The sequence below is a fragment of the Phascolarctos cinereus genome, unplaced genomic scaffold, assembly GCF_003287225.1.
Source record: "Phascolarctos cinereus isolate Bilbo 61053 unplaced genomic scaffold, phaCin_HiC Scaffold_3;HRSCAF=262, whole genome shotgun sequence".
Taxonomy (NCBI): domain Eukaryota; kingdom Metazoa; phylum Chordata; class Mammalia; order Diprotodontia; family Phascolarctidae; genus Phascolarctos; species Phascolarctos cinereus.
Genome location: NW_027555736.1, coordinates 42,571,238 through 42,594,386, shown reverse-complemented (window position 1 = coordinate 42,594,386; position 23,149 = coordinate 42,571,238). Strand labels below are relative to the sequence as shown.

General features: G+C 37.8%; 1 protein-coding gene across 1 annotated transcript in view; it reads right to left on the bottom strand.

The window, feature by feature from the left end:
* Positions 1-22,727, bottom strand: part of LOC110213986 (cytochrome P450 2C44-like) — a 30,828-nt gene extending 8,101 nt beyond the window's left edge. The window contains exons 1-7 of the mRNA XM_020994565.2: positions 22,548-22,727; positions 14,343-14,505; positions 14,026-14,175; positions 13,514-13,674; positions 9,905-10,081; positions 3,799-3,940; positions 672-859 (exon numbers count right to left, since the gene is read on the bottom strand). Coding sequence (XP_020850224.1) covers positions 672-859; positions 3,799-3,940; positions 9,905-10,081; positions 13,514-13,674; positions 14,026-14,175; positions 14,343-14,505; positions 22,548-22,727 — 1,161 coding nt within the window. The remainder of the gene's footprint in view (positions 1-671; positions 860-3,798; positions 3,941-9,904; positions 10,082-13,513; positions 13,675-14,025; positions 14,176-14,342; positions 14,506-22,547) is intronic.
* Positions 22,728-23,149: the final 422 nt, after the last annotated feature.

The window sequence follows — 23,149 nt, the reverse complement described above, 5'->3', positions numbered from 1 at the left end:
GAGTAAACTGATTTTCCAATGGCCACACAACCATTATGAATCAGAGACAAACTTGAACAAAGATATTACTAACACCAAGGTAGACTGTCCACCTGCTATGCCCTATTATCTACCTCTCTGTAGGTGTTAAAGAGTATAGAGAAAATATTGGCTTTTGTTATTTCTTCATCAATATTTTGAAAATCAAGGAAGATTAAAGGAATGCATATTTATTTCACATTTACTGAAAAATATTACTCACTTTGGTGATGGGGTAGATATACAAATGAGAAGTTTGTGGGCAAGATTCAGTAGGGTGATGTAGATGCCAGGGATGTGCTCCGAATGGATCTTGTCTTAACTGAAAAGACCACTTCAGTTGGAAAAGTTGTCTGCTATCGCTATTAAGTTTATACCACTACTTTACTCATGTATTCCAACCAACAAAGAGCAAAATGATGCAATGGATATGAAATTGATCTTGAGTTAAAGTTTCTTTCTGGCATACATTAGCTGTGTAATCCAGGATAAATTGCTTAATCTCCGAGTGCCCCCAGTCATTAACAATAGATCACAGACTCATTAGAGCATGTGCTGGGTTCACGCTTTACGAACTTGCTAAAATTTGTACATCAAGTTGGTTTGGGATTCAGACTCAGCTAGGGTATTTCTGTCATGTCCTGCCTTCTTACCTTAGGTATGAAGTACTGTTGGAATTGGGTGTCACAGGTTACCTGATGGGGCAAACTGAAAGGGGTAAGATTAACATATCTCTGTATCTCATGCATCACGGCTTCTGTATAGGGCATCTCCAGTTTGTCTTTAATAGAAGGAGTTCTATGTTGTCCAATCACTCGATCAATTTCTTCATGAATTTTATCTGTATTGACAGAAACAATGACCCATTTTGTGTTTTCTGAAAAACTGGGAACATTGAATTAGCAATTCTAGGAAGAATGAGAGTATTTTTTATTCCTCACTATTATTCCCTCTGAAATGTCCTTAAGTGGTCAAAAATTTGGTCAAAATATTTGATCATATTATTCCTGTACTTAATAAACTCTAGTGGCTCCTTATTGCCTTTAGGATAAAACAGAAACTCCCCTGCTCAGCTTTTAAAGCCCTTCATGAAAAACCCCTTATCTTATCAGCTTCATTGCTTAATTCTGAAATCCAGCTAAACTGGTGTTCCTTTTTTCCCTTTTGAATGGTACTCCATCTCTTATCACTTTTTTGCCTTTTTTTTGCCATTCTCATACTTGTAATGTGCTACCTGTTTCCCTTTGCTTCATAAAATGTCTCCTTTCAAGATGAGCTCAAGTTTTATATGATGTCTTTCCTGAACCTCCCCAATTTCTGCGTTCTACTTACACTTAAGCAGTCAGCCAGTCGGTCAACTAGCATTTATTAAGTAAATACTATATCCCAGGTGCTGTGCTAAGTCTTGGGGTGACAAATAAAGGCCAAAGACAATCTCTGCCCTCAAGGAGCTCATAGATTATAGGGGCAACAATGTGTAAACAATTATGTACAAGCAAGAGATATACCGGATAAATTGGAGGTAACCTCAGAGAGAAGGGACTAAGGTTAAGGAGAATTGGGAAAAGTTTCTTACAGAAGTGAGATTTTAGCTGATTTGAAGGAAGCCAGGAAAACTAGGAAGCAAAAATGAAGAGGGAGAGGGTTTCAGGAATGGGAAGACAGCCCATCAAAATGCCTAGACTCAATAGATGGAGTTTCTTGTTCATGGAATAACAAAGAGGCTGGTGTCACTGGATAATGGAGTTCATGAAGGGAAGTAAAGTGGAAGAAGACTGGTAAGTTTCCAGGTTGTAAAGGCCTTTAAGAAGCCAAACAGATAATTTTTATATTTGAGCCTGGAGGAAATAGGGCACCAGTCAAGTTTGTTGTATAAGGAGGTGACATGGTCAGACTTGTGCTGTCCAAAGATCAATTGGACAACTGAAGAATGGGTTGATTGGTTTGGGGACTTATGTCAGGGAAACAAATGACAGAATACTGAAATAGTGGAGGCTTAAAGTGATGAGGCCCTGAAACAAAGCAGTGTCAGTGTTAATGTCAGTGTCAGAGGAGAGAATGGGTGTGTTCATGAGCAATGTCACAAAGATAAAGATAATAGTACTTGACAATTGATTAGTAATAGGGGGTAAGAGAGAATATAGAATTGGAGACAACACCTACATTGTGAGCCAGAGTGACTGGTAGGATTATAGTACTCTTGACAGCTACAGGGAAGTGAAGAAGTTAGGAAGGAGAAAACTTACTGGAGAAAGATAATGTTTTAGTTTTGGACATGTTGAGTTTAAGATGTCTATGGGCCATACAGTTTGAAATGTTTAATAGGCAATTGGAGTTGTAAGATTGGAGACAAGTTAGGTTTGAACAAGGATATATGAGAGTCATCTGCATAAAGATAATCGTTGAAACCATGGGAACTGATGAGATCACCAAATGCAACACTAAAAAGGGAGAAGAGAAGGCTCAGGACAAAGCTTTGTGGGATGCCCATGGTTAGTGAGTGAGACCCAGATGGAGTTCCAACAAAGGCCTGACATTTGGAGAACTAGCAGACAGCAATGTCAGGAAAATATAGAGAGAAGACAGTGTCAAGGAAAAGAAGGTAATTGATGGTGTCCGACGATGCAAAGAAAGAAATTTTCTTAGTTGAAAAATGAAACAGCCTTTTTTCTTCTCAGTAAGGGTGAGGACTGGAAAAAAGCCATTAGATTTGGTAATTAAGAGATCATTAGTAACTTTGGGGTGAGTAGTTTTGATTGGATGTATATTTCAGAAGATAGCCTGCAAAGGATTAAGAACAAAAGAGCAGAAAGGGAGTAGGGACACCTATTGTAGTTGGCCTTTTCAAAGAGCTTAGCCACAAAAGGGAGGAGAGACTCAGGACAGTCACTATGCCCCTTAAAATTATTCTCCATACACTAATATGGGGCGCATACATGGTGCAGTGGACAGACCATTAGGCCTGAAGTCAGAAAGACCTCATCTTAAATCTGTCCACAGACACTTACTAGCTTTGTGACCCTGGGCAAGTTGCCTAACCCTGTTTGCTTCAGTTTCCTCATCTTTAAAATGAGCCAGAAAAGGAAATGGCAAACCACTTGAGCATGTTTTCTAAGAGAACCCAAAAAGACTCATGAAGAGCTGAACATGACTGAAAATGACTAAACAACCAAAACAAATATACATGCACTTGACACCCCCATTACTCTATAAAATCTTTGAGAGAAGAGATTATTTCATTCTTTGTTTCTATATCCCCGGAATTTAGCACAATGCCTGACACATGGTAATAAATGCTCACTGATTAACTGATTGGGTACATAAAGAAAACATTCAATGTCCTTAATTCCTCTGAATGAAGCACATTCCAGACATGTTCTGTTCTGCTTTTTCAATTTTGAATGGAACATTTAAAAAGGGTCCCATTGCAATGTGAGCTGTCACTTAATAGGGACATCTGCTCCAGGAAAGATCTAACATTTCGTGTGGTCATGGAGAATTGAAATAGTTGCTTTGGTGGAAAATTTGATGATTGTGGTAAGTGAAAGAGTCAGCTGCTGTGCCCTGAGTATTGTGCCCATCCTCTCCTATTTCTCCTTTCCCCTTCTACTCAGCTCATTCTGTTTTACAGGACTCTATCCTTTAAGCTGAATCTTGTTTGAGAGTCATTCAATCATAATGCTAAAGTGTTGGGCTGGTTTCTGCATAAATCTGGGTTAGGCAAGTCAGGCTGGAGTCTTGGGTGTGTTACTATCAGAACATCGGGGATTTTCTCATTACCTTGTACTTCTGGGTGCTTCATGATGAGAAGCAGTCCATATCTCAAGGTGGAACTGGTTGTTTCTGTTCCAGCGTCAAATAAATCCATTGCTGTTATTGCCAGATTTTCCAGGTCAAACACAGATTCTAGATTTTTTTGGTCCTACAGATTGGTCAGGCAGAAATAAATGAATGAAAGAACAAATGAATGAATGAAAAGATAAAGAAATGAATGAATAAAAAGTAGAATTGCAGTAAGAAGTATTAACAAAAGACCTCTGGGTCCCAAAAGAGGGATCCTAAATTAAACAGAGTCCAATCACTGATAACAAAGCATTTATGCATTTATTGTCTGAGAAGAAGCACTTGCAAGAAGAAACTTTGCAGGACAGGAGAGAGACACACACACAGAAAGGGAGGGAGAGCGAGAGAGCGAGAGCGAGCGAGAGAGAGAGAGAGAGAGAGAGAGAGAGAGAGAGAGAGAGAGAGGCAGACAGACAGAGAACAGAGACGGAGATAGAGAGACAGGGGCACAAAGAGACAGAGACAGTTCACAGCTGCTCAAAGGGGAGCAAGAAAAGAGTGAGATATTTATGGTTTCTCGAGGTTTGGGGCAGGGAGTGGGGGTGGGGTTAAGGGTTAGGAACATCGGTAGATACAATAAGCCAGGGTATTTATAAAGTCCTGAGCAAGGTCTTGACTCTGCAGCTGCTGCTCAAAGTTGCCTATGAGATGTTTGGTTTCTAGCAGCTACAGGCATCTCCAAATTTGGCTAGACTTTACTTGCAAAGGATCACTGGTATGTCAAGCAGCTCTGAGCCTCAGAAATCCTTCTAATTGGCTGATTGTTGTGTAACTCCAATGTCCTGCTCCCTTGTGAAGAAGGGAAGTTCTAACATATGGAATAGGCATTACAGAACCCATGTTCACAGAAGTAATGGCCATCAAGCCAGCCATAGACAACAGTTGAGAGGAAAGAATCTTGACTTTAGTTCCCTTCCTCCTTGCCCAGCTACTTCTGGAATTCACTCTTTTCTAGAGGAGATGAGAGCATACATAATGCTTCTTGCTAGTCAGGTCACAGTTCTGCCCCTATTAAACAGTGTTTTAGACTTCTTTGTCTATCCTCTTCCCCATCAGAACCTGCTCTTAGTCTACTATGATGTTGGAAAGGATCTGGCACAATAATGCTTACTAAGGTATCTGTAGAGAAATTGAAAAAGAATCTTTTTGGTATTTTAGCTGGGTTTGTGGGCCTTTGGCTTAGGAACTGTCTTGACTTGTCAATATTTCCTTGAAGCTCACCTAGAATATATCAAGCCTCATCCAGTTGGTGTCAGAGGGCCTATATAGGGAACCCAACAGAGCAAAACGTGGGAAGTTGGGTGGGAGTACTTATGAAGTAGCAGCACAGATGGCAAGATGGTCAAAGAAGATGATTGAATTGAATGTGAAATATCTGGGGCTGGCTATGTAGTTCATATTGTGTTTACTTATTCACTAATCAAGATATATTAGGGTAGTAATTCCAAAGTCAAGAGGACTCTCCTCTGGAAAACGGCTAATGAACCCTTGTTTGTTAATGAAGAGAAAACCTACTACTTCCTGAGACATTCTAGTCTCCTTTTGGTCCACTCTAGTTCTTACAAAATTTTTAATTTTATCAAGCCTGTCATTCTGTCTGCAACTTTTGACCTTTACTCCTAATTCTGTCTGTTAGGATAAGCAGTAGAAGGCCAATTTTTCTTCTACTTGTTATTCTTTCAAGTACTCTTCCATTTAAATTTTCATTCTCCAGGTGAAGCATTGTTGATTCCTTCAACCAATTCCCATATGACATAATGTCAGACCCATTAACCATCCTGAATGACCTTTTCTGGATGCTCCATAGCTAGCTAATATCCTTTCTCAAATTTGCTACAAAATGACCGTAATAAGGTCGATATGGTATGAGCAGGAAAGAGCACACGGCAACAGGACAACCACATCTCACCCCCTCAGTCCTTCCTCTGGCTCTACTCTTGAATCTCTGGACATTCTGCTATGCAGAATCAGGCTTCTCACCCTAGAAGATACTGCCACCTCTGTTGTCTTCTTAGATCCTGGAAGATGTCTCTTCCTCTGCATTCCTAACCTCTGATTAGTTATTTTTTTCTTAAGTCACCATTTTGAGGAAGTGATCAGGTTATCCCCATACTCACTCTCTCAGTACTTCACCCATATCTACTCCTGACTGTACTCCTCCCTGCCCTAGTAGCCTTCCTACTCTTACAGGTCCCTTATCCTTTATGTTCCTCTCACCCTGGAAGATAGCCCAGATCCTGGAGCCCCATCTTCTGATTGATGAGTTCCTCTTGGAGCTTCCATTTTGAGTTCCTAAGAAGCACATAAGATATGCTTTTTGCCCTGAATTATTAGCTCTCTAGTCTGGGACATTATGTCTCTCTTCATGCACCCTAAGAGCCCATCAACTCTTTAGGTGACATAAAAATCTTATTTTTAGTGAGCATGGAGTTCATTAAACTTCTTAATTTTATGCCAGGTCTGCAGTCTGTTCCATGAAATACACATCTATTTTGTGAGTCAGTCAATAAACATTTATTAAGTGGCTATAATGTGTCAGACACTGTGCTAAACACTAGGGAGTATTGTCTAAAAGATGATCCTTGCTTTCAAGAAGCTCATAGTCTAATGGGAGAGATAATATGAAACAATTTTGTGCAAACAAATTTTATATATGTATATATATGTATGTATGTATATATATATATATATATATATATATATATATATATACACATATGAAATAATCAACAGAGAGAAGGCAATAGAATTCAAAGGTATTGAGGGGAAGAACTTCCTGTAGAATGTAGAATTCTATCTGTAACTTGAAAGAAGCCAGGGAAGCCAGGAGGAAGAGATAATGAGAGAGAACATTCCTGGCATAAAGGACAACCAATGAAAATGTAATGGATGTGTAGCTGGAGGTGATTTTTTTTGTTATTTGTATGTTTGAGGAAGATCAAGTAGCCCAGTATCACTGGATTACACAATATATATGGGTATTTTGAGAGTTCAACAACACACAAAACCTTGGAGAAGAGGCAGGCTATAAAGGACTTTAAATGTCCAATAAAAGACTTTATAGTTGATTTTGGAGGAAACAGACAGCTCTCAGAATTTATTGAATAGGGATTGGACATGGTCCGACCTGAACTTCAGGAAGATCATTGTGACAGCTGAGTGGAAAATGGATTGGAGGGGGAGGAAACTTGCGACAGGGAGAGCATCTAATAGGCTATTATAATAGTACTGCCATGAATTGATGAGGGCCTGCAGAAGACAGGTAACAGCATCAGAGGAGAGAAGGGGATGTATCTGAGAGGCACTATGAATGTAAAATTGATAGGACTTGGCAACTGAATAGGTATGAGGGGTGAGAGTGAGTACTTGAAGATGACATTGAGGTTGCAAGCATGCATGACTGGGAAGATGGCTGCACTCTTAATGGTAATTGGAACATCACTAATAAGGGAGGGTTTCTTTAATAATGATTTCAGGTTTGGATATGCTGAATGTAAGATGTTTATGAGACATCTGTTTCAAGATGTCCAGTAGGAAGTTGGAGACGTGATGCTACAGATCATCAGAGAGGTTAAGGGGGGATAAATAAATTTGGGAATCATCAACAAAGAGATGATTGAATCCATGGCAGGTAATGAGATCACCAAATAAAATAGTATAGAGGAAAAAAAAGAGAAGAAGTCCAGCACAGAGCCCTGAGGAATACCCTAGGTTAGTTCACATGACCTGGGTTAAGATCCAGCAAAGAACAGTGAGTTGTGGTCATAAGGAGAATTACTGGGGATAGTAATGTCATAAACCAAGAGAGAAGATAGTATCAAGTAAAAGAGGGTAAACGTCAGTGTCAAAGGCTGTAGAGAGTTAAAGAAAGATGAGGTTTGAGAAAAGTTCGTTAGATTTAGCAATTAAATGATCATTAATAAAATAATAGAGACTTATTTCTTTTCAGGTGATTTATAGCAGAGGTTTCAATACGTAGTCCACAGACTGTGTGCAGTCATAACACTTCCTAGTGTAGGTCCACACAAGATTAAAATGTAATTGGGAAATATTTAACAAAATAAATAAAAATACAGCAGGCCATACATAATGTTGATATGTAGTTTTCTAAGTGCACACATGATCTGCAGGGATCTTTATATATGGTTTAGCAGCTCCCATTTCTATTTTAGTTTGATACCATTTATCTAAAGTGTACTACAATGAAGGGCAGCTAGGTGGTGCAGTAGATAGAGTACCAAGCCTGGAGTTAGAAAGAATTATCTACCTGAGTTTAAATCTGCCCTCAGACATTTGTTGCCTGTGTAAACCTGAGAAATTCCCTTAATCCCATTTGCCCCAGCCTCCTCATTTGTAAAATGAGCTAGAGAAGGAAATAGGAAGCCACTCCAGTATCTTTGCCAAGAAAACTCCAAAATGGTCACAAACAGTCAGACACAACTGAAAAACAACTAAATAACAACATGAGCAGAAAAGACATGTGACCAGTGGGTCGATTAATACTACGGATTCTGGCCTTTACCAACTGAAATTGTTCCCACAGGAGTTATTATATTCCCAAAGATACTGATGATCACTTAATTGCCAAATCTAATGGGCTTTCCTCAAAATTGATCTTTCTTAACCTCTCTGCAGCTTTTGACATCGTTCTTTGCCCTCTTCTTCCTGATAACTCTTTTTTTTCCCCTCTAGGCTTTCATAAGTACTCTCTCTGAGTTCTCCTCCTACTTATCTGACCACTTTTCAGACTCCTTTGCTGCATCTTCATCCAGTTTATGTACACTAACCTTGGGTATTCCACAGGGCTTTGTCCTGGGAGCTCTATTCTCTCCTCTCCTCTCCTCTTCTTTCTGTATATTATTTCATTTGGTGAATCAGCTCTCATGAATTCAGTTGTCATGTCTTTGGTGATGAATCAGATCTACTTATCCCAGCCCTTAAATTTCTTTTGAACTTCCACTCTCGCACTGCCAACTGCTTATTGAATATTTGGAATTTTATGCCCTGTAGACTTAAACCATATATATCCCAAACTGAACTCATTATCTTTTCTCCCCACCCTCTCAAGTCTACTCCCTTACAAACTTCTCTATTACTGTGAATGGCATCACCATCCTCCAAATTATCCTCAATTTCTCTCTCTCCCTAACCCCATCCCCATGTATAATTTCTTGCCAAAGTCTGTCAATTTTAACTTAGTAACATTATTCCTACTTCTCTACTCTCATACTGCCACTTCACCTGAAAGACATGAACATTACTACTCTGTTGGTAAATGGGATATTGTTGCAATCATCATGAAATTCACTTTGTAATTATACAAGTTACTAAACTGTTCATTTCTTTTGTTACAGGAATTCCACTGCTGGGCATATACTTCAAAGAGATAAAATACTATGTATGTATGTATGCATGCATGCGTGCATGTACATATGGACATATGCATACACATACATATTTAAATATTAGATATGTATATTCATATAGAATATACATATATGTGTATATGATTGATATATTATCTCTCTAGTCATCACGACATTAGATCATGAAAGCAGAGAGTTTAGAAACATGAATTCTATCAATTGAGAAATGATAGAATGAATTAATAAATTTTAGTGTCTAAATGTAGTAGAATATCACTGGGTAGTAAGAGAACATTGAGAAGATTTGTATGAGCTGATAAAGAATGAAATGAGCAGAACCCAAATAACAATAGAAACAATTACTGTAGCAAATTCAACAAAAAGATCACTGAAACGGAGCTGAATAACACACAACTGAATAGTTCCTAATCACACCGAGTATTGCTAATGAACCATTTCCCACCTCATTTACTAGAAACAAAGGATAGACTGCTTTGTTAGACAGGATCACTTCATATGGTTGTCTCTTTTCCTTCTGTTCATGTAAAAGCTTAACTAGGGAAGGAAAAGGATTTCTAGAATAACTGTGAGGAGAAAACTAAACTTGTCAATAAAATCTATTATTAAGAGAGCAGAAATGACTATTTCCCATAAACCATTTCCCAAGTGTACATTACCTGCTTCATTTTGTAGAGGAAGCAGTCAATGTAATTCTTAAGATTGTTAGGATCCAGGATCTCTTGGTGTTTCTTTGTTTTCTCCAAAATAAACTCTTTAAGTATATTGATATTTGAAAAAAATATCTTGTGAAGTCCAGGAAAGTAGCGGAAGAGCCAAGGGAAATTATTATAAAGCTATAAAAGTATTATATATCAGGGAGAGAGAGGAGAGAGAAAAGTATTATATATGAGTTTACTCTTGTTGTGTAAAAACCGTTTACATAGTTACAATTTTACAATTGTTTAAAATTATATTTGTTTCTTTGGAAGGGAAAAGGACTTATCTCCTATAACAACATGCTAGTTTAGAATAGTAATTGCTTGGAAAGCTATTGAGTCTTGTAACTAGAAATATTTAGAGAGGAATACTTTGAATGGAGATCAGGAAAAAGAAAGCATTTATTATGATTTAGGGAAGTGACACCAAACGTCTGAAGTAGTGGTGCAGAAATATGCAAGATGCTATCCAGTCCTCAGCTCAGCACCTTTTCACATGTAAGGAAAAAAGTAAATAGCATATCAGAGCAGTGTCTTTAAAGTTGACCTCAAAGCCAAGAAACCTGGGTTCAAGAGCTACCTTTGACACATACTAGCTTTGTGAGCCTGGTCAAGTCACTTAATCTCCCAATGTTCTAGGTCAGAGGGGTCAAAAGTGGCCAATGGCCCAGCCAGATTAAAATGTAATTGGGAAATATTTAACAAAATAAACAAAATATGATAGAACATATATATGTAGTTTTCTAAGTCAATATGCAGCCGACAGGGATCTTTATGTATGAATTAGTGGCTCCCCATTGCTCTTTGAGTTTTATAACACTGTTCTAGGTAACACTCTAAGATTATAATTTGCTAAAAGGTTGTTGAACTGCTTTGGTTAAATGAATTTCCTCATCTAGGGGTTGACTACATTGGTGAAATCATAGATTCTGTTGTTATCCCTATCCTCCTCTATATCCCTGATATTATACTCCCAGGATGGATAAGTAGGGTTTTGCCACAGGTTGACCCAGGCACTGGGGGAGGAAATTCACTGCAGCCCCTTCCTGGTGAATCTGGCTGCATGTGGAGGGAAAGGTTCAGTGTCATCTATAGAAGTACTCTTTTCTGTAGGCTCAGGCTTCCTGTGCATTCTATGGAAAGGGCTGTTCGCCACAATCTGTAGACAAGCCATGGGCTACCCTATGTAGTCAACATCATTGTCCAACCCAAACAATTATTGATTCATCCAGTATTTTGAATGTATCCGTCCAGTACTATGCAAGACACTAGAAACACAGGCATAAAAGGATTACATTTTGTTTGTATTCAAAGCATTCTGGCTTTGAAGGGCCTGACAAAACAGCTAGGTTTTACAAACACAAATTAGCTAGAAAAAAAAACAATACAAAAAAGACTAGACATATTCAGGTGATAGAGTAGAAGAATAGTAATTACAATCATAACAAAGTAAAATTAATAATTGGTACAGAGCCATTCTGATAGGAACATCTGGGTTGAATTCCTGTTTCTGGACTGTACGGTTGGAGGCATGACCCTGGCCATGTCTCTTACACTCCCAGTGACCTCAGATAATTCTCTAAGACCCTAAATTATAGAGAAGCTACCGATGTGCTTGTTCACTCACCAAGATTTCCCTAATCCAAACTGGATTAGCATCAGATAACCTCATAGTTAACATACATGCAAAATTGTAAGGTCTTCAAAGCACTTGATGCATATTTTCTCCTTTGATGTTGACAATAAACCTGTGAAGTGGGGGCTATTTTTATCTACATTTTACAGATGAAATGCTTTGTTCAGAGTCACACAGACACGGAGAGGCAAGATGCAATCTCAGCTTACCAGGACACAAAGTCAATTTCTGGCCCTGATGACAGAGTGTTACGTAAAATGGGCAAAGTTTATTCTCTGGGGAAAGGAGGGTTTGTTCCCTTTGAAGTAAGCTTCTTTTTGACCCCTTTCATGAACTGGACAATTTTAAAATAAAATAAATACTTGTTTCCTGTTAACAGCTGCTTCACTGCACTATAGAACTGCTGGAGTAGTACCCTGCTTTGAGATAAATTTGCCAAAGCTATAAACATGATGAGATGTTGTGATGCAATATGATGTATTATAATAATAAATGGAGCAGAAATCTAGAGCCTTCTAGGCAACTCCAATATTTGTCCTTGTGGAAACTTCTCTTACATAACTTCTCTCAGTCTCAATTTCCTTATCAACAATATGGTTAAATAAAGAGACAGCAAGGTTTTCACACACACACACACACACACACACACACACACACGCACTGTAAAAGAATGGCAGATGGAGTACAATGACTTTTGTTATGTCTCTAATTCAAGAGTCTCAGTAATTTTTAACCCTAAGTGAGATAACTATAAAGCTATATTGAATTATGGTTCTGGCTCTGGCAAAGAAAAAGCAGATTTTAGGTTGGAGACACTCTGCCTAGAATTTTTTTGAGGCCCTTATTTGGATGGTGACTCCAAATTTTGACTATGTAATAAAAGAACTTCCTATTGCCCATTTCAAGGAAAGGCTTTCTGGTCAGCACATGTTAGCAGACAGAAACTGAAAGGGCTGGCAAGTGATCCTGACGGAGCCATCAGAGCAATTGCCACAAAAGACTACACAAGAAAATCAATCAGCGGCTGTGTACTGTGTGAACCCGGAACTATGTACCCAGAGTCAGCCACAAGATAGTAGAAAAACACATTCAGTAAACAAGGTCAATTGAGTAACATGCCCAACATTGCTAGAAGACAAATTATTTTGATGCATCAAAAGCTTGTTACCTGCATGTTCCCTGACTGTCCATATGCTCTACATGTGAATCCCTACATGTGTGCTCTGGTGACACGTGTTCCTTACATTTCTACTACTTATGCACTATTGTTATTCATGCATTCTTTCTACTGATGATATGTTTTTGTAGATGAGTGTGCCTCAGATATATGCAATGAATGTTCTTCTGCTAGATTTATCACCATTTTTTGTGATTAAATGTTTTATTTTGGATTAATTGTGTTCTCAGGATAACTGGTAAAACTAAATGTGTCATTCTTGACTTGTAAGTTAGGATTTTAAGTAGATGCAAAAGCAGAGAATATAGGATCTTAAATATGGCATAGTTTTTCATTGTCTTTTTGGAAGGGGCTCTCACTTGTGATGTTAAATGTGTCATTATGCTTACATTGACTTAACCTTGGTTTTGTTTACATAATTTGCTTTATAACCCTTAGACTGCTACATGAACTTGAGATCCTGCTCCTGCTGCCACCACCACTGCCAATAACACCACCAGGAATTTTAGATTCTTTTTTGAAAGCTTCCTTTACCTCTACTGATTATAATTTTATGGATGACATGAGTATTTCTAGAGCCCCATTAATATAGTCCTGCATAAGACTTTGTTGAAGAGACAATGACTTCACACCATGCATGACCTTATGCTTGTGTGGAAGTTTTCTGGTAATAGGCATTGCTGAAGAGCCTTCTTCCCCTTTGCTTTGCAAAAATGTGATGACCAAGTGCACCACTAAAGGATGACTCTGGCCTTACCTGAACCACTGGTGAGTTCAGTAGAATAAAATTGTCATTTAATATCCTCATCATAGAAAGAAATTCCTCATTGTCATAGTTGAAACGCTGATGGAAGAGGATGGAGCTGATAACATTGCAAGGGGCACATCCAAGGATGAAGGTTGGGTCAAAGGGTTGACCTAATGATAAAGCAATCAAATAAGGTAAAGAACAAGTTTAATGATAATATTTTTAATCAACCAACATTAGGATGGCAAGGAAAAGACTTCTAATCTGATTATGGCATTGCATTCCCTCAATGCTGATATAATGCATCTCTCCTGGACTTTTTCCCTTCTCTATATTTAGGACAGAAACAGTTTATGAAACATGATAAAACTAGGGAGAAATCTTATCTGCTGCTCTGCTTCCCTCCATAAAGTTTCCACCTACTCATAGAGATGGACATTGGTAAATAAAGTGACAGAGGGATTTGGAATTGGTATGTTACTTTACAGGACCCATGCTTCTAAGAAATATTCAATGATAACCATTTGTTTTCCTCAGTTCCTCCAAAAGGAACTGAGCTTCCTCCTGGATACGCTCCTCAATGCTCCTCTTCCCCATTCCAAAGTTCCTCAGTGTCATCAGGGAAAATCGGCGGATTTGTTTCCACTTTTCTCCATGGCTGAAAACAATTCCTAGGAAAAGAATGAACCAAGCATGAAGTTGACAATTCTATTTTGCTTAAAGTAGAATTTTGATTTTTATCATTGTATCCAGCTAGGTTAAAGATCATTGTTAAGTTGTTCTTCTATTTCTTACCTTTCCACCTTCACCAATTTTCCTGGAAGAATCTGAAACTTACCATGTCCTTTGTAAATGTCATCAAATATTGGTATTTTTCCCCTGCCTCCAAAAATGTCTCCCTGATCAATCAGAGCTTCCTTCAGTGCCTTGTATCCATGTAGAATCACCATTGGCTGAGACCCAACATACACAGTAATCACAGGGCCATACTTTTCAGATAGCTGGGAAAAGAGATATAAGAGATATAAGAAGCAACTCAAGAAACAGTGCTCAACCTGATAATGGGTATGATTGGCCTTCTTAGCAAGTGCTAAGAAATGTAAAGCACATGACTATGTTTGCCCTGCAACTGAACCTTCATATATGCATTGACTATTCCAAATATAAAGTGATCTCTTTGAAAGAACTCTCCTGATCTTCTGTTCTCCATACCTTTAACTGTCCTTGGAACACAATAAGTGTTATATAAAAGTGTTTTTTTTTCATTTAGGAAATTACATCAAGTAGAAAGAGCATTGGCTTAGGAGGCATGGGACCCTTGTTCTAATCCAAGTTCTGTTGCAAATCAGACATGTAGTTTGGTTAAATTCGTGGCGCCATCCCAGGTTTCATTTTTCCTTCTCTGTAAAATAAGGGGTTTAGAGTGGATTCAACTCCACTGAAAATATTTTTATCAAGTACTTTCTGTGTAATCCTATAGAGATGACTTATCAGGGCATGATGCTGATCTTGGGTTTTTTAAGGGGATGCCACTAGAATGGAAAGACTTAAAGGGAGTGAAGAGAATAATATTTATATAGTGCCTACTGTGTGTAAGATACTACAGTAAGTGCTTTTTACAAAAGTTTTCTCATTAAATCCTCACAAAAACCCGCAAGGTAGGTGCTATTATTATAATAACCATTACACAGTTGAGAAAACTGAGATAAGCAAGGATTAAGTGACTTAACCAGGGTTCAGTTGCTAGTAAATGGCTAAGTCTGGATTTGAACTCAGGTCTTCCTTACTTCAGGCTCAGTACTCTTTGCATTGCATCACCACTTATCTCAAGCTATGATTGCTTCAATAGAATTTTCTCAGGCTTAATCCTGCTCAATTTCTGGTCTGCAAGTTTTTGAAACAATGGGAAACTTCCTTCTTAAAACACACTCTCCTTTTTTTGCCTTCCCTGACACTGTTCTCTCTGAGCCAGTCTAGTTTTCTCTCCTTGGGCCATCCTGTACCATACTGGGCCTTCTTCTCTTTTCCCTATACTCTTTCCTTGAGCAATCTTACCAGCTTCCATGGATTCAGTTGTCTCCAAGTGTATAATTCAAAAATAGATACATATCCATCATTAATCTATTTACTGAACTTCAGTCTTATGTTGCTAACTGCCTGGTGGACACTTGTACCAAAATATCCTATAGCCAGCTCATTCAACATGTCTAAATGAGATTAACATTTTCCCCAAGAATCACAGAATTTGAGAGTTGGAAAGGAACTCATTGTCTACCCAATCCAACCTATAAGCTAAAGGGATTCCCCCTGTAATATATCCTAAAAGTGGTTATCTAACCCTAAACCTAGCCATCCTCTGACTTTTTTGTCATCTTCTTTTTTGTTGTTGGTAATATCATTCTCCCAGTCATCTAGGTTCACAACATTGGAATCACTCTTGGATCTTTCTTCACTCTTCATCACCTCTTACCTGTCCTATTTTGGTAGCCCTGATTAGTCTCCCTGCCTCAAATCTATCCCTTTCCAATCCATCTTCCATACATGATATTTTTACCTCTCTCTTTCTCTCTCCCTCACTTTGCCTTTCCCTCTCCCCCTTCTTCCTCCCCCCATTATCTCTTTCTATCCCATCTCTAATTAATTTACACGTACTTTGTTTTTACATGATTGTGCAGTGTTATACATGCCCCTCATCCCTTAGGTTTCAAACTGCTGGAGGAAAAGGATTGTCTCTTTTCTTTATCTCTCTAATCTTTAATACCTAAGCCAGTATCTTACACACACTGTAGGAGCTTAATAATTGTTAAATTGAACTGAAACATGGGCCTATTTTGGTTCTGAGAGGTAAGAGTTCTCTATTATATTCCTGGAATGAGGTCTACATTTCATTTTCCAAACTGTGCCCCATGAACTTCAGTCATCCTCCTTATCACCCTTCCTGAACTCTGCCCATAGGATTCTGGGCATTGACAGGTATCTTTTCAACTTATCTTATTTGGAAACAAGCTTCCATGTCACTTCTTTGTAATCTCAAAACTATGCCACAGAATCACTCTCCTCTGCTTCACTAAATCCCCATTCTTAGTTTTCTCCTCCCCACATCTCACTGATGGCAGGGACAGTCTTATGTGCTTCTATTTGAATTCCCAATTCAGCACAGTTCTGTGCACATAATAAGTTCTTAATACATTTTCCTCATTTTCATTCGTTCACTTGTTTATTTCTTCACTCAAGATCAGCTTAAGTGAGTTCAGAGGGACCCATCTCCAGAAGATTGGACACTAGGGAAAAAAATGTTGAGGGTGCAACAGGCATGCTAAAGTATTACTTAAGGCCTTAATGAGTGGTGATCTGTGTGGGTGGAGGCAATTCCCCCAATGAGCTCACAGATCTCTGGAAATATTGGATTGTATAGTTCTTGCTGTGAAGAAATTTAGGATTGTATAGTAGAGATAACATTTATACTTCATGGAACTTTCTACCTTAACTGTTCATTTTCCATCAGCTGCTCTGCTGGAGTTTGGCTCCACAAAAATCAAATCTCCCTCAGGAATAGGTGAAATCAGAAAAAATAAACTAATATTTATAAAGTGTAATACGTTTAACCTCAAAAAATCTTATCTGACCGTTATGGGTAGATGTTCCACTAAGTCCTACTCTGATGTCTCATGGTAATATGGAGGTAACCCTGTTGTACAGAATGTAAGCTCTACAGTTTCTGGTATGAAGAAGAGTCTCTGAGTATCTCTCCAGAAACAGATTTATTTTGATGTTAATGCACCAACTCAGTTAAACACAGAGAAGTTCATTACTGGGAAGGTGAGTACTTGGAAATAAATTCTTTGACTTTGACAACCCATAAGAAGAAAAGCATCAAAATGGATTTCATTCTCCTTTGGCCTACTTTTGTTTCACTAGCAATGGCAAGAGTCGTAATGGAAAAGGGGAAAAAGCATGGTAAAATCATATAGACCATCTATAAACATGAAATTTTGGTTGGTCCTTGATGAGAGATATTTGTCTAACTGTTATGCTACTGGAAGAACAGTGACATACTGATATTAACATTCTTAAAGTGAACAAACAAGAAGATGAAGTTTTAAGTGAATGAAATGATGGCCTACAGGTTTTCCTTAGGAAGCAAAGCAAGAAAATTGGCAGAGTTAGGTTCATTGTGTTTCCAAAGGCAATAAGGAAGCTAATTAAATGGAATACTTAATTATCTTATCATGCAATGCTAATGCTAGAGTAAAACTAGTGCCGCATGGGTAACTGCAGATATTATTTTCTGTTGCAGAAGAAGAATAGGTAGAGAAGTCCATAAAGAAAGTGACAAGGCCATTCAAACCATGATAAGACATATTTTTGTACCTGGTGAGTTTAATGCCTAGGTTGGGACAAAGGAAGATGGTAAAGGAAAATAAAAGAAAGTTAAAACTTCTTCATGCCAATGCATCATGAGTATTTTATTAAGAAAAGTGTAGGAAGGCAATGGATTTAATGAATACTAAACTATATAAAAATTTTATTTACTACATTGTAATAGATGTCCAGCTGCCAATATGGGAAATTTTTAGAATAAGCTATATGTGTGCAATGAGGTCATAAAATCATTTCAGTACCAGTCAACATCATTTGGCAGTTTAATGAGAAATAGACACAGCTTGTAACAGTAAAACCTGTTAAAGTTTCAAATATATAAAAAATGATAAAAAAAAAAAACCACAAGCCTGTAAAAACAGGAAATGGACAGAGGCAAAGATATTAACCTTGAATATATACATTCCATGCAAGTTTAACTGGTGTAAAGCAGATCCCCCAAAGCCAAAGAGCCGAGATACCAGCTTAGCCCATAAGCATGACATTTTTGCTGCATATACAGATAGGAAAATAGAAGTTTAGAATACAAAGTAAGTGGTAATACAATATAGAAGAGAACAGCGGAGGAAGGTAAACAGTAATGCTTAATAAATAGTGAAAGGCCATAGAAGCAGATGTGATACAAAATAAAGTGAGCAGAATCATGAAAATAATATTGATGATGACTACAGAGATATTAATGGGAATAACAATAATTGCTAGCAGTTATATAGTGCTTATTATGTGTCAGGAACTGCGCTAAACACTTTGCAAATAGTATCTCACTTTATTTTCACATCAGCCCTGGGAAAGAGATACTATTATTATAGGATTTTACAGTTGAGGGAACGAAGGAAAAAAGATTAAGTGACTTGACCAAGGTCACACAGTTAATCCTTTTCTGATGCCAGATTTGAACTCCAGTCTTCCTCACTCCAGCCCCAGTACTTGATTCACTCTGCCTTCTAGTTGGGTGGGGAGGTCGTTGGGAAGAATAACAACAGTAAGGATTTGCTCACCCACACATTAAGATCAAGTAAGATTTCTTTATAAATTCACATACAGCAATATATTGGCTCAATTCCCTTTTGATTATTCATGACAAAAAACATACATCAAGGAGAAATATGCTCTCCATTGGTTTTTGGGATTTTCCATTTGAATAGAAGCCCAGGACTTCTAGGTTAAATTCAAATGGAACTGATTCACTGTAAATTCTAGATGCTCCTGTTTGTTAATGGCATTTCACTGATTGAATCAAACCTAGAACACTAGAAAGCCACCTCTGTATGATACATGATTATTCAAGATGTTAGCCTAATGATTCATAGAAGAAAAATTAAATTAATAATAAATATTTATTGTACAGACAAAGACATGGTTCAACATATGTTCCATTGAGTTATCACATTTGGTACAAATAACTTGTAGAAGCCCTGCATATGGGCAGTGAGATAGACCCAGAATTTTGTAATCCACAAGTCAAACAATAAGCATTTATTAAGTACCACTACATACTAACCATTGCCATATGTGCTGGGGATTTTTTAAAAAAAAGGCAAAAGACAATCCTTGCTTTCAAGTCACTCACAGTCTAATGAGGGGGGGGAGACACAACATGAAAACAACATTGGAAAAAACAATACATATTTATATATGCATCTACATATACATATGATAAATTAGAAATAATAAATAAATAATACTAGCATTAAGTTGGGGGAATTTAGAGAAAGATTTTTAATAGAAAATGGGATTTTAGATGGGTCTTCAAGAAAGCCATGAAGTAGAGATGAGGAAGGAGAGTTTTCTAGGTAAGGAGACTAGTCAGTGAAGATGCCTGGGGTATGGAAAGGGAAGTCTTGTGCAAAGAACAGCAAGGAGGCCAATGTCATTGACTCACTGGGTACTTAATGGAGGAAATAGATAGGGAATTGGGTATACAAAGACTGGTGAGGTAGAAGGGGGCCAGGTTATAAAGCGCTTTGCTGAAAAATATGATTTTATATTTAGCAAAATATGTTTAAAAATAAATATACTCCTTGGAGTAATGTGTGTATTTGTACAAATATTTCAGTTTCACAACCTTGGAAGAATCAAAATTGTCAATGAGTCAAAGGTTAAAGCAGAAATGGCATGTGGGACAAAAGTGGAGTTCAGGATATTTCCAGTGATTATTTAATCATAAAAATGGCAAAGAATATTATTTAGGACACTTGATGAGAAAAAAAGCAGTTCAGTCATAGAGCAAAGGATAATATAGGGATTTCCAAAGTACTACACTAATAACTGTGAAATATAAGTAGTCTTAGAGCAGTAGTTCTTAACCTTCTCTGTCATAGATTACCTTGGCAGTCTGATGAAGTAAGCCTATGTTCCCTTTTCCTGAGGTGAATGTTTTAAAATTAGTAAAATAAAATATGTAGAATTATAAACCAAGCCAATTATATTAAATTATAGTTATCAAAATATTTTTCTTACCCAAGTTGAATCTGCTGAAATCAAGAAGTCAGTGGGACCCAGGTTAAAAGCCCTTGACCTAGAGGAAGGCTGCTAGCATGGGTAGACACACTATGGCTAATGAGTAGGAGAACACAGACAGAATTTGCATAGAATGAGAAGACATTTCAAAGTTGCAACCTACACAATTGAGGGAAATGCCTAAATCAATGAGAACACAGCTTCATTGGTATATTTAAGAAGCATTAAGATCATTGTGCTTTTGATTTATTTTATACTTTAAAGGAGGAGGGAAAGATTTGAGATTTCACTGCTATAGAAACTCCCAGTAAGGAAACTCTTTACCAATGTAGATTGGTACCTTTTCTGCACTTTGCAGTTGTAAAGAGTTGCCTGGGTTACTGAGAGATTAAGTTACCTGCCCAGGGCCACATAGCCAGTTAAGTGTCAGAGGCAGGATTTGAATTCAGGTCTTTCTGACTTCTGTAACAATTCTCTGTGCCTTAAATCAGAGTTGACTACTAAATGACATTAAAAGAAGCAAAATATCCTGGTTAAGGAAGGTGATTGTCCTGCTATACTCTGTTCTGGTCAGATTACATTTGGATTAAGTGTGTTCAATTCTGAGTGTTGAAATTAAGGATGGACATTCATAAGCTGGCATGTATTGAGAGATTAGCTAAAGTAATAAGGAGACTCAAATATCAAGCTGTGCAAAGATTAATTGAAGGAAATAAGGATTTTTAGCCTCAAAGAACAGATTTAAGAGGAATATGATAACCAGTTCTTTGAAGGGCTATCAAATGTCGTAGGGACTGGACTTATTTTTCTAGGCCACAGAAACCAGAAGGAAGAACATTGGGTTGGAGGCTGAAAAAAGGCAGTTTTCAGCAGGATAGATAGAAAAAAAATTCTTCTCAATTAGATCTATCTTAAAGGAGAATGGACCATCCCGCAGGAAGTAATGAGTTTCCTCTTCATTTGGTATCTTGAAGGAAATTTGAGATTATCTTGTCCAGCATCCCAATTCTGGACATGAAGGAATTGAACCATAAAGACTTTCCATTACTTGCCCAAGGTCACACAGATTTTTAAATATCAGATCTAAGATATGAATCCAAATTTTCTGACTCCAAATCTAGTGCTAATACCTGTTTAATAGAGGATTTCAACCTTTTTGTGTCATGGACCCCACTGACAATCTGATGAAACCTACCAACCTCTTCTCAGAATAATGTATTTTTAAAATTTGTGATAGATGGAAATAGCAAATTGCATCATAGAAATGATGTGTTTTCTTTCCTTTTCAAGTTCATGGATCCCTGGAAATCTATCAATTAACCCATGAAAATCGATAGACAGCAGGTTAAGAACACCTGGTCTATAACATCTTTCCTACTCTGACTATATGACTATGTGATAAAAGTGGGTTGGCCTAGATAGCCTCTGAGATTAAGCACCCCCAACTCTAAGATTCTGTAATTCGTTGATTTCAAAGCTATTAGTACTGAACCTCCTTGACCACCTGGTCAGGCTTCAGATATAATGGTTTAAGATGAGTGGTGGGGGCACAAGGGCTGGATTTCCCATAGTTTATCATCCTCTTTTCCTCCTGGTCCCTCAACTAAAACAATTAAAAGCAATAGCAACACAGCCTCATGGCAGAAAGTAGAGTAGAACAAGCATGTAAAGTTCTATTGTATTATTTACAGGCATAAGCATTTAAATAAGTATACAAATAAAATTTATATTTGTATTTATCATATCCTAGTGCAATTAATATGCTTGATAATACTAATCCCTATTTCTCCCATGTTTCCCATGCTTTTTTTTTTATGTCTGGAAACAAAATTTTTCAAAGTTGAGCTTATTTTTGGAATACACTCTCATTCTTGGAGATAACCTGTAGATACTTGCAAAGACTTAAGTATAATCATGAACATACACACACATATACATGCAGACATACATACATAGTCAGTATTCAGTTTTGTCTACAATTTATACTCTTTAAAAAACTGTCTGACTTATTCTTTAAGGCAACGTCATCCTGACTCTGGGTCTAGTGCTCCAGCCATCATGCCACTACTATCTCTCATTATGTCATGAAAACCTTTTTGGGATCTTTGTTTCTAATCCCCAAACATCCTAGAATAAGCCACGAGATGTCATTACTAGAGGGCTCCACTTAATGGAGTCCAACCACAAGATTTAGTCCCCTTACCTTGCAGAGAGATGTAGAGAAGTCCTTCATGTCTAGCTGAAGCAAATTTCCAATGAGGGGGAGAGGAGCTGGCCCAGGAGGCAGCTTTCTTCCTTTATAATCTTTTCTCCACAGTGATAAAATGACCAAGAAAGAGACACAAACCACAAGGGTGAGAGTGGTGACTGCCCAGGGGTCCATTGCAGCAATCTGGCCACAGCTAGAAGAGGTACCACTTCAAAAACTCAAGCTTAAAATGCCTGACTTGTTTTTGTGAAGTGGGAGTGGAGGTAAATAGCCAATGAAAAGTCTGTGGTCCTACAAGTAAACAGCACATATTTTTCAGTAACTCAAAGAGCACAGGGCAATAGAGCTTATTGAATAATATCCAGTTTCAATGTTGTGGCCACCATGTCTGAACCTGAACCCTGTAATTCCCTGAATGCTGCTTGTAGGGAGCAGGGAGGAGGAAGGTGGAGAATGCAGAGGATTCATGACAATTTCATTTGTCATGTTTGATCCTTGTCCTTTACACTTGCTCTACATTTTGTCTTTGCTTGAGGTTGGCCTTAATAACAGCCAGCCTGAATCACATTTAGCTGTGAGGAGTATATGTTGTTATA